The sequence below is a fragment of the Eulemur rufifrons genome, chromosome 29, assembly GCF_041146395.1.
Source record: "Eulemur rufifrons isolate Redbay chromosome 29, OSU_ERuf_1, whole genome shotgun sequence".
Taxonomy (NCBI): domain Eukaryota; kingdom Metazoa; phylum Chordata; class Mammalia; order Primates; family Lemuridae; genus Eulemur; species Eulemur rufifrons.
This window is the reverse complement of record NC_091011.1, coordinates 87,674,842-87,691,751: the sequence shown is the minus strand read 5'-3', so window position 1 is coordinate 87,691,751 and position 16,910 is coordinate 87,674,842. Positions and strand designations below refer to the sequence as shown.

Genomic DNA, 16,910 nt, shown 5'->3' with positions numbered 1-16,910 from the left:
TACTTTTACAGAGGCCGCCTCAATTTCCTGCGGACTCCCTGATTTTTCTGATCCAGACAGGCTTGGCCAATCACTCCCTGCCCAAACTGTAACTCTCAAAACCCAACGCAGTGACAGAGAGCTGGAAGGGGACATGGTGGGGCCAGGGACAAAGAGGGAGGGGTCAGGCCGGGCTCCGGTTCCCTCGCACACCCCTCGGCTCTCAGTTCGCTTTTCTCCCGAGAGCCCCCGCCCACCCTGTGACCGCGGAACCCGCAGCCCCACCCAGTTCACTGTTTGTGTGGGCGGGGCTTGTGCCCTAAGGGGCGTGTCTAACAGAGGGTCCACAGCCAGTCACGGCGTGGTCTGGGGGCGTGGCTCGACGAGTCAGCGACGCGCTGGACCAATCCGGACCCAGGAGGGCGGAGCTGAGCGCTACCTGGTCCCAGGTGCGTTCAGTTCTAGCAGTCTCTGGTACTTCGCGCGCGGGATGGAGCTGGCCCGGGAGGCACCGGCGGGAGGCCTAGTTGGGGCCGAGTTGCCAACGGAGCTTGAGGAGAGTCGAGTCCCGGAACTGGAGCAACCGCGGGTCCCCGCGGAGGCGCAACAGCCCGAGAGTCCCGATAGCAGCCCGAGTCTGGCCCGGACCGCGAAGGATGCGGCGGTCGCGGGGCTGGACCTCCCCGGCGAGAAGAAGCAGTCCCCGCCTCGCCCTGGGCTCCTGCGGGTGCCGCCTCTCAGCCTGGGCTACGGCGCCTTCCGCCGCCTGGGGTCCGCCGGCCCGGAGCAGCCGTCGCCGGGCCCCTCCTCGGCCGAGCAGCTCCGGGACGGCGAGGCGCCCGGGGCCGAGCTGCTGCCCTGGGCCGCTCCCGGCGAGCCGGCACCCGGCGCCTGGGCGCCCATGGAACTGCAGGTGGACGTGCGCGTGAAGCCCGTGGGCGCGGCCGGCGGCAGCCGCGCACCCTCGCCCGCGCCCTCCACGCGCTTTCTCACCGTGCCGGTGCCCGAGTCCCCCGCCTTCTCCCGCCACGCCTCCCCGGCGCACCCTCTCCTGCAGCGGGCACCGTCCCTGGGCGGCACGTGGGGCCGCAGCTCGCTGCTGGCCGCAGCCGGGACAGACAGCGGCCGCGACGCGGAGGACCCGGCCAGCCCCGCCGAGGGAAGCGCGGGATCCCCCACGTGCCGCTGTCGCTGCAAGGAGCTGGGGCTGGAGAGGGAGGACGCAGTACTGCTGCACCCTGGCAACAAGAAACTGCCCCGGGCTATAGGACTCATAGGTAAGTGCTCACCGGTGCCAGCAGCACGCGCTGCCAGGTAGGGGTCAAAGCGACTTGAACACATCCACACCCGTCCAGCACCGGGCCACCGAGCAGTGGAGGGGCTAGGGGACCCAGACGACCATCCCGATGCCCCGATCCCGCCTGGCCTCTCAGGCTTACAATCCGTAATATCTGGTCTACGTAATTGTGGTTCAAATTAGGTAAAAGAATAAAACCACAATCCCTCTTAGTGTGCGAAGCACCTGTGAGACGTAGAGACAGGAGGAAGTCCAGATGAGGGGTAATCAGGATCAGGTGGCGGAGCCCGGGCAGGAGCACAGGTTCCAGGCTGGCCCAGACTGGGTCGACTTCTCCAAGGTTCAGGCTAGTTCTTTCTCTCCACCATATTGAGGAGTCTTTGGCCCCACTCACTCAGGCATTCAGCAAATATTGAGTGGGACCACAGGCCAGACTGGCTAGCTCCTGTTTGCCTGTGTGTGTGTGTATGTGAGTTTGGGAGTGGGGAGGGGGGCGGGACAGAGCTTGGCACAGAAGAAAGAGCCTGAGAAAGACATGAACAATCCTGGTCAAGGAACCTGGAGGGTGTGGCGGGTGAACTTGGGCATGAGAAAGCTTGCTGGAGCTGCATCTTCAAAGGTGAGTAGGAGTTGGGAGTGGTAGAGGCTCCTAGGTCGGGAGACTGGCAGGAGCAGAGGCCAGGAGGGCTGGAGCCCTGCCCAGCAGGCAAGCTGGTAGAGGCCTGGCTGATTGAGACGTAAGACAAGCCAGCTCGACAGGCACCAAACCGAAGGGCCTCTACTCAGGGGTTCTTAGCCATGGGTAGGGTTCAGGGGCGTGGATCACTAAGAACTTTTGCAGAGCTTGGTGTGAGCACATTTTCTGCATGATGGAATATTTTCTATTTCAAATTACCACAAATTTAGTGGCTTTAAATGACACAAATTTATTATCCCACAGTTCTGTAGGTCAGAAGTCTGATGGCAGCTCACTGATGTAAAGTCGAGTGGTCAGCAGGGCTGAGCTCCTTTCTTGGGGGTGTCTCGGGGAGATTCCCTTTCCTTGCCTTTGCCAGCTTCTTGGGGCCACTGTGTGTTCAAATCCAGCAATGTTGGGCTGAGTCCTCCTCCTACCACCACTTCTCTGCCTCTCATGTTCTGCTTTCCCCTTTCATTTATAAGGACCCCTGTGACTACATTGGGCCCACCCGGGTAATCTAGGATCCTTGCCCCATCTCTAGGTCAGCGGATTAGCAACCTTAATTCCACTTTGCCATACAACCTAACTGTCACAGGCTCCAGGACACTGACAGTTTGGGGAAGATGTCATTCTGTCCTTCACAATGAGTCTGTAGCTTTTTATCTTAAAAGATGCTGTGACTAACAAGGGTAGGCTGATACCATGGTTGGATTTTTGTTCTAGAAAGAGAGCTCTGACAGCGTTGTGGAGGAAGGCCAGGGCAGGCAGGAGACTGAAGGAAGCGATACCAGCAGGAGGTGATAGCAGTAGTCCATCAGGGGGGCTGAGGGCTTGATCTGTGGCAGAGGTAGCAGGTCCAAGAGGGAGGATGCTCGGCTGGCCCGCGAACAGACGAAGGTAAGCTGACGAAGAGGGGGATGACTCCTGCGTTTCTGACATGAGTCGCTGCAGGATAGGTTGTGATATCCTTCCACAGTGGAGAATGTGAGAAGAGGTGTGGGAGAAATAAATGAGATGGTGCCTTCGGGAGTTCCAGGTGGAGATGTCACTTAAAAGAAGAGGAAGAGGAACCAAACACAGAGCTTGGGAAAGAAAAACATAGGTGGTAGGAGGAGAATCACGAGGTGCAGAAGCAGGAAAAGGAGAGCACTTCTGCAAGAGTGTGGTCAGCTGTGTTGAGTGTCTGTCAGACTCTGGAACCAGATGATTAGGGAGAGTTGCCACATCAAAACAGCTCTAGAGATGATCGGGTAACCAGGGCCAACGGGGAGCGCAGGCGGGAGGGTGAGATCTCAGGTGGGTGCTGATGGTTGGTGCTCTGGGTTTGCTTTCTGGGAAATGTGGGGATAAAGAATCTTGGGTGCTGGGCATGGTGGGCGTACCCGTAGTCCCAGCTACACAGGAAGCTGCGGCGGGAGGATCACTTGAGCCCAGGAGGTCTGGGCTGTAGTGTTCTATACTGATTGGGTGTCTGCACTAAGTTCCGCATCAATATGGTGACCTTCTGGGAGCCAGGAACCACCAGGTTGCCTTAGGAGGGGTGAACCAGCCCAGGTCAGAAACAGAGCAGGTCAAAACTCCCGTGCTGATCAGTAGCGGGATCACCCTGTGAGTAGCCACTGCACTCCAGACTGGACAACATAGCCAGACCCCATCTCTGAAAAACAAACAAAACCTTGGGTTTGCCAGCACAGGGGGGGCGAGGCTTGGCCTGAGGGACGCTGCTTGGATGAGGAGCTCTGCCGGGTGGCTTCTGACTGGGCGATCAAGGTGGTATCTCAACAAGAGGGGCAAACTAAAGCAAAGACTCCATGATGTGCCCAAGCCCTCGTAGTAATGCTGTTTCCTGGTTCCCTCATGAACTTGAGAGGGAACAAGTCCTATGTAGAGGGTCAGGGATGTCGCTGCTTTGTCGCTTCCATCAGTTATTTGGGAATTGTCCAGCCATAAGCTGAGAGATCCAAGCCTTGAGGGTGTTCCGAGTGACTGCCCACCTCCAGGCAGCTGGCAGAAGAGAAATCGCTTTGCAAAGCCTAAGACTGGGGCAAGAGTGAGGTCCTGGGATGGAGAATATTTCTCCCTCAGGCCTTGGTTTGGAGTCACCTTCCCTGATTCCCGAGGCTGGATTAGGTGTCCCTGTGCCATGCCCTCACTGGCCCTGTGCTTCCGCCAGCCGCATCCTTTACACGTTATCGTTGCCTCCTTGTAAGAATCCCCTTGAGGGCAAAGAAGGTGACAGGCACAGACTGTCACTGAATCTCTGACACCTGGCACATCAGTGTCTTCTCAGAGTATAAATACATGCCAGAAATTTGTATTCCCTGGCCGTCTCAGGGGAAAGGGTGCCTGTTAGCACCGACTGTGTGTGGCACACCAGGTGTGGAGGGGGGTGTGAAGTGTCCAACCGGCCCCCTGCCCCCCAGGAGTCCTCCAGACAGGGGGAAAGCATTCAGCAAAGGAAGAATGCTCTCAGTGTTTAGTGCCTGGAGGAAACAGGCATGGGGAGAGATGCATGTCTGGTGTGGTCAGGCCCAGCAGGGAGGAGCAGAGGCCGTGGGCAAGAGTGGATTTGCCTAAAATTGATGGCACAGCAGCAGGCCTCTCTCTGGCATGTGCCCCTGTGAACCCCTTTGTATTTGGAAGTTTGCATAGTTTTTTAAAGATGGGCCCCCAATTGGACAAACTCGAAGTCCCACAAAACCTGGATCCACCCCAGGGCCATTGTATTTGACTAGGAGGAAACAGATGGTGTTTCACTTTGAGGATAGGAAAAGTAGTCAAATGTAGAAAATGAAGATGGGACAAGCAGTGAGAAAGTAAGTGGAGAGTGTGACTTGAGAGATGTCCATCCATGAATTGAAAGGGAAATCGGCAGAAGCCAGAGAAGAGGGCACGAGGGAAGATGCTGGGGGGAAAGGACTATGTTCCCATGGCCGTATGAGTGTCTGGTCTCCTTGGGTGAGGGGGGGTGTTCCCTAGGAACTGGTAAGGGATGGGTCAGAAGGCACCGAGAGAATTAGATTCAGAGAGGAGATCCAGGATTGAGGAAAGGGAAAAGACAAGGCCAAGGGGACATCAGCTTTGTCTGTATTTTCAGACTTTTACAGTGAGCACGTATTTGTGTTACTTGGGTGATTAAGAATTGCTTTTTAAAGGGAGGTGAGGCAGAGACCTCCCTTTGGCTGGTAGTTTGGGAGAACAGGTAGCTCTGCAGGGGGCTACTCCCAAACTCAGCCCCTTGGAATTAGGTGCGTCTTCCTAAATGGTGTGGGAGAAGTTTGTAACAAGATTGCATTTCTTTACTGCTTTGCTTCCTAAAAGGTCAGAGCTAGAGAGATGTGGGTGTTCAGGGAACTCAAAAAATATAAAAATAAAAGGTCAGAGCTCAATTTAGTGTTCAGCGACCATAATTATATTTCCCTAGGTGACTGGTAGATTTATCTTATGTTTCTTCTCTATGCTTTTTAGTTCTGTTTTATTATTTTAAGACTTACAATTTATATGTATCTTTTATTCCAAGCAATTTCAAACCTCTCCTTTTTTGGGTAATAGCTTTATTGAGATATAATTCATACACTATATGGTCACCCATTTAAAGTGTACAATTCAGTGGGGTTTTTTGTGTATTCACAAAGTTGTGCAACCATCACCACAATCAATTTTAGATTAATTTCATCACCCCAGAAAGAAACTAGTGCCGTTTAGCAAGCCTCCAGCACCCCTCCCCAAGCCCAGGGCAACCACTAATCTACTTTTTGTCTCTAGACATTTGCCTCTTCCAGACGTTTCATACCAAGGAACTCATATAATACATATCCTTTTGTGTCTGACTTCTTTCACTTAGCGTGAGTGAAAGTTATCCATGTTGTAGCATGTACCAGCATTTCATTCTTTTTTTATGGCTAAGTAATATTCCCACATGTGGCTATACCACATTTTGTTTCTCCCTTCATCAGTTGATGGAAATGTTGGTCAAATCCCTTTAAGAAGCCGATTACGTATTTGAAAAAAAAAAAACGCTTCAGAAAAGTCCCAGATGGAATGTTGACTTTCCATACATCAGTGTAACACACATCCCTTTCTGATCTTTGAAGCAGGTGTTTTCTCCAATGCAAATGAAAAAATTTGGGATTTCAGAAGTGTCTATGCTTCAAAAGTTGAATTAATGATTGCAAATATGCTTTACTAAAAACCTTGGAAATGTGTCCGCCTCTCTTTGCGTATACCACATGTATGTATGTATTTATATATGGGTACATAATATACTAATATGCTTGTGTTTTTTTAAAAAATGAAGCTAGTCTTTTCAAAATAGAAAATATTGCTGCAGAATCACCAGTGCTTTTTTTTTTTTTTCAGGCTTTGGCCAGTATGATTGTGTTCTTACAACCCTCACACTGATTGTGTGGTTATTGCCGACCACCCCAGGGCCCCTTGCTGCAGGGTTTCTGGGAGAGGAGCATTCTCTCCTTGCTCTAGCAGATTTCATGCTTCTGTGTTCAAATTCAGGAATGCTCAGTTACTTCAGAGGGTGTGAATTTCTAGGTTGAATGCTACTTACAACTGTCTATGGCTGTGATTAATCATATGAAGTCATTCCTGCCCTCTTTTATTCTCTAAGTTTCGCCCTCTGGCTTCCCTGTTACCAGGGCAGGGCTAAATGTGGCATTTAAGTGTGCTGGTCTCCGAGCCTCTGCCTGCCCGCTGCTCCCACCTGCAACGCTCTCCGCCTCCTGCCTCCTCCGCTCACTTCCCTCCCGCAGCCCCGGCCATCTGGTCCACGTGGTGCTGAGCGGCAGGGCCTCCACAGCTGGCACTCATGGCTGTGTCCTGCTCTGAGTCCGCAGAGCACTTTCTCATGATGCTGTATGTGTGCCCTCCAAGACCCAGAGAGACTGAAGAGGCAGGCGTGATTTTGATGTTAAAATGGAAAAACATCAAGAACACGGGAGTGGCTCATGGAGTCAGGGCTTGGACCCAGGCCTGTCGAGCTAGAGTATGGCCTTCGATCCTCTTCCATGTGGTAGTTTCTCCTGCTGCCTTTGCTGCTCGAGTGCAGGGGTCTCTCCTATCTCTGTGGTCTTTGTACCCTGTGTCTAATGTGCATTGAGTGCTCAGTAAGTGGTATAAAGTTGGAACCTAATCCAGTGGTTTATGCCAGTGTCTCAGGCCAAGCGTGTGGGTGCTGGGGTGAGGTGGGTGCCGTGTTGGTGAGATGAGCTGGTTCTGAGTTGGGTGGGTTGGGGTGGTCTCTAACCTGCCTCTCCTGTTTGCCCCGCCCCAGGGCTGTCCACGTACCTGAAGTCCCTGCGCTGGGCCCTGGTGGTCATGGCTGTGCTCCTGGCAGTCTCCGCAGTCGCCATTGTGGCCCTGGCCTCTAGAGCAGGTAGGGTTCCCTCCTCTGCCACCACCATCCCTTCTTCCTGCTGCTCCACCACCAGGGCTATGTCCAGCTCTTATTCCACCTCGAGGAACAGAAAGTGACAACCCCACTGGGAGGTGCAACACAAAGACACGGGGCTTGCTGAGCAAAGTTAAAACAAACTTGCTCCTTCCTTCCACTAGACACAGCTTGCGCCCTGACGGGTAATTGGATGCCAGCTGCCATCCAGGGGGACGTTGTGCATGTACAGACTGTGCAACCTCCCTGGGAGGATCGGTGCCTCCAGATTTGCGCCTTCAGTCAAGGTGATGACAGTGAAGTTTGTTTGTTAATGTGCATAGTGTTAACCCCTACTCTGCTTGCAGGGGTCAGGTGCCAGCCGTGCCCCCAGGGCTGGCTGTGGTCCGAGGAGCAGTGTTACTACCTGTCTGCGGAACCGGAAGCGCAGGCCTGGGAGGCCAGCCGGGCTTTCTGCTCAGCCCACAGTGCGACCCTCCCCCTGCTCAGCCACACCCAGGTGAGAAGGGGGTGGCCAGTCAATGGAGGGTGGCAGGGGTGGGAGGGAACATGTCCTTCCGGATCTCAGAACCCTAGTGCTGGAAGGAATCCCAAAGATCTAGTCCAATCCTCCATCATAGAAGTCACCCGGCCCAGAGGAATGAAGTGACGTGCAGGGGACCAGATGTCACATCTCCAAGGACTTCAATTTGCTCTTCATTCTAAGAGGCAGAGGCAGAGCTGGGATGCTCCCATTCAGCCTGGCGGTCACACAGTTCGCAGCGAGCTCAGGAGCCAGTGTGTGCTGGTCCAGGCCTGCTGAGGGAGACACATGTGTCCTCTCTCGGAGGTCATATGGAAAAGAAAGTACATGGGGTGGGTATACCAGTCAGCTATTGCTGAAATAATGTTGCGTAACAAATCGTCCCAAACCTCCTCTGTGATTTAAGACAATAAGCATTTATTTCTTGATAGGCAGGCTGTGGGTCGACTGTCGATAGGCTGGTCTTGGCTGGGTTGGACTGGACAGCTTCAGGATGCAGCCTGGGCAGGCCTGGCCCGAGGCTGCAGGTTGGGTTTGTGTTTGCTTTGAGTCTCTCGGCCTTCTGCCTGAGTGAGTGTCCATCAGAAACGTGGCCGAAGGGCACGAAGCCAGCCGAATGGCCAAGCATCATTCAAGGTCGCTGCTCATGTCATATCAGCTAATATTCCAGTGGCGAAAGCAATAGCATGGCCTAGCCCAACATCAGAGTGTCAGTGAGTATGTTCCATCCCCAGGGGAGAGGGGATGAGGGGTGAATGTTTGCTGAATAGTAACCTAGTGTTTCTTGGCCTTCTCCCCTGCTGGCCTCTCCTCGGAAACCACCATGCTTCCCTGGCTCTGTGAAGCATTCCAGTTGTGCACCTTCCAAAACCATGTTGACATTTCTCACCTGCTACTGTCTCCTCCCATTCTTTTTGTCTGTCTTTTCCTTCTGTTTTTATCATTTAAGGAAGTTCCCATCTATTGTTATTAATATTTTATTACAACTTTAAAACATGAATGAGTTTAATTTCATCGAATGCTTTTTTGCATCTAGTGAGATGATAGAATCTTTAGTTTCCCCTTTAATCTCTCTTTGTGGTGGTGGTTTTTATTCTTATTATTCTTGGCTTCTTGTGATAAACTTAGTCATAGATTTTTTTTCTTCTCAAAATATTTCTGGATTTGACTTGTTAATATTTCACTTAAGATTTTTGCATACACAAAGTTTTGTTTTCTTGGACTGTTCCTACCCAGTCCTGAAATCAGAGTTCTCCTGCCCCACACAGTGGGTCAGGCACTGTCTATCCTTTTCTCTAGTAGAATTCTCTGGAAGTGCCTGCCTGCATTACGGAAGGATTAGGGATCCAGGCTCTGCCCTGGGGTCAGGGGTCAGGAGCTGCCACATCTGAGGTAACAGTAACAAAACCATCTGTGGCCTGATAGCCCAACCCTCTGGATTTGCCTTCCCAGCCTTGTATCCCACCCTCTCTCGCCTCTCTATGACTCCTGGTCACCTCTGTTCATGCCGCCTCAACTGGGGACAAACAGGCAGAGTGGGAGTAGAGGAACAGAGCCCTAAAGAACTAGCCATTGGGCCCATCCCTGCCAGCTGCCTGCAGTACCCAACATCTCCTGTCCTGGAGGAGCTGAGAGGAGCCCTCCTGAGAACCCCTGGGAGAGACAGGGCAGGAAGTGAATTCTTCAGAACTCACACCAGTATTTCTTTTCTTTGTTTTTCTTGAGACATGGTCTCACTCTGTCAGGTAGAGTGCCGTGGCGTCAGCCTAGCTCACAGCAACCTCCAACTCCTGGACTCAAGCGATCCTCCTGCCCCAGCCTCCTGAGTGGCTGGGACTACAGGTGCACATCATCACGCCCAGCTAATTTTTTTATTTTTTGTAGGGATGGAATCTCGCTATGCTGCCCAGGCTGGTCTAGCACTCCTGGGCTCAAATCATCCTCCCGCCTCAGCCTCCCAAAATGCTGGGATTACAGGCGTGAGCCACCACGTGTGGCCCAGTATTTATTATTGCTGTATTTTTCCTCTTCGAGTAATGTATTCATTATTTAGTAGTAATAGTTTGGAAAACAAACATTAGAAAATAAGCACTAACATAAACTTTTGGAATATTTGCTTCTGGACTTTTTTGTAGGATACATATTTGACTTTTCGTTTTTGTTTTGTTTTGGTTTTAAGTGAGATGTGCCATTTTGTAATCTGTTTTTTCACCTAACAAAGGGAGGTGAGCTTTTCCCTAGCTCATGAAGTAGCTCGCTTAGACTTGGCCTTCCTGGCCTCTTGCTGGGTGGGGCCATCAGTCCACAGCACTGCAGTCTCAGCTTTGCTCCTGGCAGCCATGTGGCCTCAGGCACGAGTTCACAGATCTGTGAAAATAGGACTAATGACAGGACAGTCTCATTGTTTTCCATAAGAATTAAATGAGGTAATTCATATAAAGCACTTTTCCTGGTGCCTAGCAAGTAGCAAGCACTCAGTAAGTAGAGTAGTTACTATATTTATTTCTCTAATTAACTGTTTCCTCATCTTTAAAATAAGGGTAACAAAACCCACTTTATAGGATTGTTCTGAGGATTAAATAAAATAAGTAATGTACATGAACTGAGAATGTTGACACAGAGTAACAATAACAGCTATTGCTATTGTTGATGTTATGACTGGCCGTACCATTGCTAGATACTGTATGTCGTTTGTTTCTACTTTTGCCACCACAAATAACACTGTGTTAAACCATTGATACTTAACATTTTTGTGCACATTTTCTTCACTGTTTTTTGGGATAAATACTTCAAAGTAGAAACTGTAGATCAAAGTGTATTTACATTTGTAATCTTTTAAGTTATAATTTTTGAGAACCTATTATATGAAAAGCCCTGTCCTAGATCCTAGAATATAGTGGTAAAAAAAAAAAAAAAAAAAAAAAACAGATTGGGGCCAGGTGTGGTGGCTCCCAGTACTTTGGGAGGCCAAGGCAGGAGATTTGCTTGAGGCCAGGAGTTCAAGACCAGCCTGGGCAACTGAGCAAGACCCCACCTCAACAGAAAACTTTTAAAATTAGCCGGGCACGGTGGCACACCTGTAGTTCTAGCTATTTGGAAAGCTGAAGCAGGAGGATCGATTTCTCTCAGGATTGCTCAGTCTTTTTCTTGTTAATTTATAGGAGCTCCTTTGGCTGCCAGGCTATTACATAGGGACGTACGCCCTTAGGCATAGCTGTGCTGTAAGAAATCTCCACTTCATGAGCGCTGCGTCATCCCGGCCCTGGTGCTGGGGACCGGGCGTGAAGAGTGAGGCATGGCCAGGGCACAGTCCGGCGGGAGGTCTCGGATCTTCCTCATCCTTCGACCTTCCGATTATTACAGCAATGAAACCTTTTTTCCAAACCTATTGCATTGCTTTACTAGGGCTGCCCTTGCGAAATACTGCAGATGGGCGGCTTAAATAACAGAAATGTACTTCTGTTCTCAGGCTGGAAGTCTAAGATCCAGGCGTTGGCACTTTTGGTCCTTCCAGAGGCCTCTGTCTGTGGCTTACAGATGGCCGCCTTCTCACTATGTTCTTACGTGGAGGTTCTGTGTTCTCCTGTCCCTTGTGTCCCTCTGTGTGTCCAAATTTGCTCATCTCACAAGGACATCAGTCACCTGGGATTAGGCCCACCTGGACGGCCCTGTGTTGAGTGTTTGCTTAATCCCTACTTCAAAGGCGCGACTCCAGGTATAGTCACATTCTGACGTCCTGGGGGTTAGGGCTCCCATGTGGGAACTTTAGGACACAATTCATCCCATGACACTTACGGAATCCCAATAGTCAAGACTGAGAAACACGGCATTTTGATTTGTATCAAATTGTTTTATAAGCTCAAAAAATAATACTTTTGTCATCGAACCCTCACAGCCCTGTGCCGTGGAGATGACGATTCTTTTTCCTGTTTCGTTGATGAGGATTCTCGAGGCAGAGAGAAGCTGAGTAACTTTTCCCAGATCACAGAGGAGGGACTTGCACCGGGTGGCCCGGCTCAGAACCCCCCACCCTGCTACTATGGTTGGAATGAGCCCCCCAAATTTCATGTGTTGGAAACCTAATCCCCGAATTCACATGTTGATGGCATTTGCAGGTGGGGCCTTTGGGAGGTAATTAGGATTAGATAAGGTCATCAGGGTGGGGCCCCGTGTTGGGGCTGGTGGCTTTATCAGCAGAGGAAGAGAGACTCGAACTGACATATGGTCTTGTGCTCCTGCCACGTGATGCCCTCTGCCGTGTCATGACTGCGGTAAGAAGGCCCTCACCAGATGTAGCCCCTGACCTTGAACTTCCCAGCCTCCAGAACTGTAAGAAAGAAATTTCTTTTCTTTATAAATTACCCAGCTTGTGGTATTCTGTCATAGCAACAGAAAATGGACGACGACAATGATTTTCAGGCCACAACCAGCATCGGGGCCATGTCCTCTCCCTGCTCCCGTGGCAGACTCAGGAAAGGGGTCTCTAGCATCTTCCCGTTTTTACCATGTAAAAATCTGCTGGCAGTGATGTTTTATAGCAAACATGGATTATTTCCTAACCACGAATAACATTTATTTTCTAAATGTCATACAAGTAACGTGCTGTGATTGCAGGGGAATGGTAGCCCACGAGGGCAAGAAGTATTCTACACAGATCAGGCTCTGCCCAGGGTCTGGGCCAGGCCCCGAGTTGTTATAATTGAGATGAGAATGGGCTGTTCAAAGGAAGTGTCATGGGCTCCTACACAAAGTGACCCGGGGCCGGTTGCAGCTGCAACATGAAGGCCAGTGGGAATGTAGGTGGGTCCAAAGGTGGGTCTTAGAAAGCACCTGGAGTTGGGGTCAGGGGCCGAGCTGGGCAGGGATTTTGCAGCCCAGCATAATTTTCCATCTCCTGAGCCAGACCAATTGAGTGCAGCAAGTGCCACCAGGAGGCCAGTAAAACAGAGGCCCCTGCCCTGCAGCCTCCCATTCTGGTTTCAACCCAGAATGACCCTGGACCTTGCTGAACAAATCACCTCCCTGTTGCTGGTCAGTTCTCAAGGGGGCAGATGGGTCTAACTATCCAAATTGCAAACAGCCTGAGATAAAGAATTTTTTTAAAACAAAGCACATACAAGATCAATCACTTGCAGCACAAGTAAATTTGTGGAAAACATATCGCAGTCTGGGTCAGCTCCTTCCCTATAAAAAGACCGAAGCTAAGATTCGAGATCCAGGCAGCTAAACTCTGCAGTGTGATGAGTGTGGGGCTCTGGAGCCTTCTCGCGTTCAGGACAAGGGCAGGATGGGGAGGGACGGCCGAGGACACATGCAAGCCCCAGGGACACGCTGGGGGCCGAGGTGCCCACAGCTGCAGGATGAACGTGGCTCATCTTCCCCAAGAGCCCATTTTGCTCAGGATTCGGAAAGAAGAGAACGTCCAGGTGCTCAGCATTGGTTTCATAGCAACTGTGCTTTGCAGGGTGGAGGAGGGAAGGAGCTCACGCCACAGTACATGGTGAACATGGCCACATCCTGATTAACAAAAGGTTAAAATAGGAATAAATACACACACATCCTAGGATTTAAAAAATTAAGTAATTTGAAACATTTTAGTGTTGAAACAGAAAAGTATGGAGACAGAAAGCAGAATGGTGCCCGCTGGGGGAATGGGGAGTTGTTTCGTGGGACAGAGTTTCCATTTGGACAGATGAGAAAGTTCTGGAGACGGATGGCGGCAATGGTTTCGCAACAACAAAGACATACCGAATGCCCTCGAACTGTACATGTGTGATGGCTAAAATGGTCGATTTTATGTTACAAATCTTTTACCGCAATTTTTTTTTTTTAAAGAAACATATGAAGGTATGGAAAATAATTTTCCTTCATTCTAAGATGTAAAGTTCCAGTTCATTCTGCTCAGGATCACATTCCCCCTCCCCACGCTGGCGCCACTTGCGAGAAGCCACAGCTTAAGGCGGTGGAGGCCCCGGGATCTCTTCTGCCACCGTGAGAGAACAGGCCTCTAGGCCACATATTACTCAGAAGTTCCTGGAACTTACAACTCTAGACAATGCCTGTTCCACACCGTCATTCTTGCTAACAATGCTAACAATGGGAACGGGAGTCTGACTGCTAGGAGGAGAAGGGAATGCATGCAGGGTGGGGCGGCAGGGACAGGCCTTCAGCTCCTGCCGCCAAGAGGCCCAGGGGGGAAGGAGGGAGGTGGTTTCCCGTGCTGGGTGCTGGGTGCTCACGGTCCCACAGTGAGCGAGACAAGCTCCCCGCCCGCACCAAGTTCAAGGTCCACCACAGGAGCCCGACAGGCCGTTAAAAGGCGGCACAGCAGCTCCGTTCTAGGCAGGTGAAGGGAGCCCAGGGCAGGGAGGCGCCCCCAGCTCACCTTGGAGAGGGTCAGCCTGGCGTCCCTACAGCAAGTGACCTTTAAGCCGAGACCTGAAGGATGGGTGTAAAGTAGCATCCAGGGGACAACCGTCACTCCAGTGCTTGCTTTCTAATTCCCAGGGTTTATTTATAGAGGTTTACCTTTGTTAATTCAAACAATTTACAGGCAGGAAGAACTGAGCATATGCTAAATTCGTCGACACCACTCATCTCATCCGAGTCGGTGTGAATATGTGCTGCTTGACGCTGTGCGCAATGTGTACTTGTTGGCACGGCCTGCCTTTTTTTTTTTTTTTAATTTGGCATGATTTTATATTTACATTTTCCCGCATAACTACATTTTCTATGTACTTGTCATTTTTAATAGCACTGTAATTTTCCATCATGTTGACATCCTGTAATTTGCCTCGTTATTTCTTGATTACTGAGCATTTGGGTAGTTTCAATTTTTTCTTTATAAATAGCACTGTGTTATCTTGGGATAAGTTCATTTTCTCCCCTTTATGTTCTTGGATCTATTCCCCAGAGTGAAGTCACCCGCGCGCAGTAGGAGTGGTGCTGCTCCTGTTTCCTACGTAGCACCAAGCTGCGTTCCAGCAAGACCGAGCCAGCTCCAAGTCCCCACAGTGGGACTTACGATATTTAAACAATTTTTTTCCAACTAAGAAAATCTTTAATACATTTTTAAAAACATCAAGTCATTTTTGCTTTCGTTAAAAATAAAGTGACATTGAGGACAAATATTTAAAAGAAAAAGTCATCTCGATAGCTCTAACACACTTGCTTTGGTCTTTGCTGCTCCTCGTGTGACCTCCTGCAATATGAATACGTTTGTTATTACGGTCACGCCACAGTTTTGATTCATCTTTTCACAGAACGGACTATAACTCTGTCCCCACATGACTCTGTGGGCTCCACACTCGCCTTTTGTTAATGGCCTTGATACTATTGCGACAAACCGAGGCAAGGTCGTTATGCTCTTGCTGGCAACTGTATTGTCAGCCTGCACCCAGGTGCCTCTGCGGCTTAGTCAATGCCCAGCATGAGCCTCGCCCAGTTGGGCCATCTGCTGTCCCCTGGGCGACTCCCCTCACGCCCCCTTCCTTGTCTCTCTGCCCACTCGATGTGTGTCGTGTGTCTCTCTGTGGGGACTGGTGTTCACATCCCCTTGGCTGAGACGGGGTCACCCTCATTCCTGGTCCCCAGTCCTGAGCACAGCACCCAGCAGCCAGCAAGCACCCAGTACGACTTTCACAGTCGCTAGTGTCTGTGAGCATTGGGTTGAACTGATCCTCTCCTCTGGGTGGGCCGCTGGGACCCTGCAGAAACCTCGGGGAAAACGGACACCCCAGGTGGGCCACGCTGGTGTCCAGAGAAGAGTGACCAGCCTGCTTCTCTCCCCAGGACTTCCTGAGCAGATATCCGGTCACCAAGTACTCCTGGGTAGGGGCCCAGCGAGGCCCCCAGGGCTGGCACTGGATCGACGGGTCCCCCCTGCCACCACAGCTGTGAGTGACCGTGGGCTTTCTCCTCCTTTGCTGGTGCCCCATCCCCATCTGCTCTTCTGGATCCTCCGTTTGTCCCCAGATTCAGCCTCCTTGCTCCACCCCAGCCTGGGGGGCCGCTTGGGAAACCAACCCCACACCCAAGCTCAGGGGCTGGCATTCGTTCAGTCCCCGTTATTCCACCTTGTGTCTGGGTTCCTGGTGCATTCACCCAAGCAGGACTGTCACCCTAGTTTTACAGGTCAGGGCAGGGTGGTCACCCAGTGCCACATGGCTGATCGGCCAGGGGACATTCTCATCGAGCCTGCTTGAGGGTCTTTCCAGACAGTCCCCTTCCAGGCAGTGACTCCCGCGTTGCCTGGGGCCAGTAGGGGAACAGGGGAACAGGCACACAGGCTGCAAGGGCCTGCGCAGGGAAGGAGGCCCCGGCACCCTGATCACCTCCCCTCTTTGCCCCTTCCCCAGACTCCCAGAGAATGACGAGGACAACCCGGATCTCAGCTGTGCAGGCCTGGAGGACGGCAAGCTCGTGGCCATGGACTGCAGCTCTCCAAGACCCTGGGTCTGTGCCAAGGGGACCTAGTGACTTGGGCTCTGCCCATCCTACGCCTGTTGGGGAGCATGCAGCACCCCCCAGCGCAGGCCGATGAGAGCCAGGCAACTTCTTCCTGGACCCAGCTTCAGGTCCCCTGCTCTGCTCAAGGGGCGCCTACCTGAGCGACCCCAGGGAGCTGGCCCCCAACACAGGAAGATCGTGTCTGAGGGGAAGGAGGTTTCTGTGGCCTCGGGTCTGAGTGCGAGTTTTAGTCTCCAGCTTCTGAGGCTGATTGGTTCAGTGGCTTTGTGATTTTTGTTTTTTGTTTGTTTTTGTTTTTGTTTTTTTAGCTTTTCTGAGCCTTGATTTCTCCCTCATTAAAATGGCCATTTCCCACCTTCCCCCCTACCCACCCTCTGCCCTTCCACTCCCGCAGGACAAGACAGGGCTAACCACCCGCTGGTTCCAAGCTGGGTTCTGATGCTCTCGCTGAAACGAGTCTTGCGCTGCAGCCGGCAGTGGGGCTTGGCAGGGGTAACATCACTGCTGGAAATTCCATTCGCCGCGGCTGGCCCAGCTTCCGACAGGCTGTGGAGCACAGCAA

The 16,910-nt window shown here is 51.4% G+C and overlaps 1 protein-coding gene across 1 annotated transcript; it reads left to right on the top strand.

The window, feature by feature from the left end:
* Positions 1-469: 469 nt before the first annotated feature.
* On the top strand, positions 470-16,354 carry KLRG2 (killer cell lectin like receptor G2). Its single transcript, XM_069462617.1, has 5 exons — positions 470-1,256; positions 7,240-7,341; positions 7,704-7,855; positions 15,671-15,774; positions 16,237-16,354. Exons 1-5 carry the CDS (start codon positions 470-472, stop codon positions 16,352-16,354), a joined length of 1,263 nt encoding a protein of 420 aa, XP_069318718.1.
* Positions 16,355-16,910: the final 556 nt, after the last annotated feature.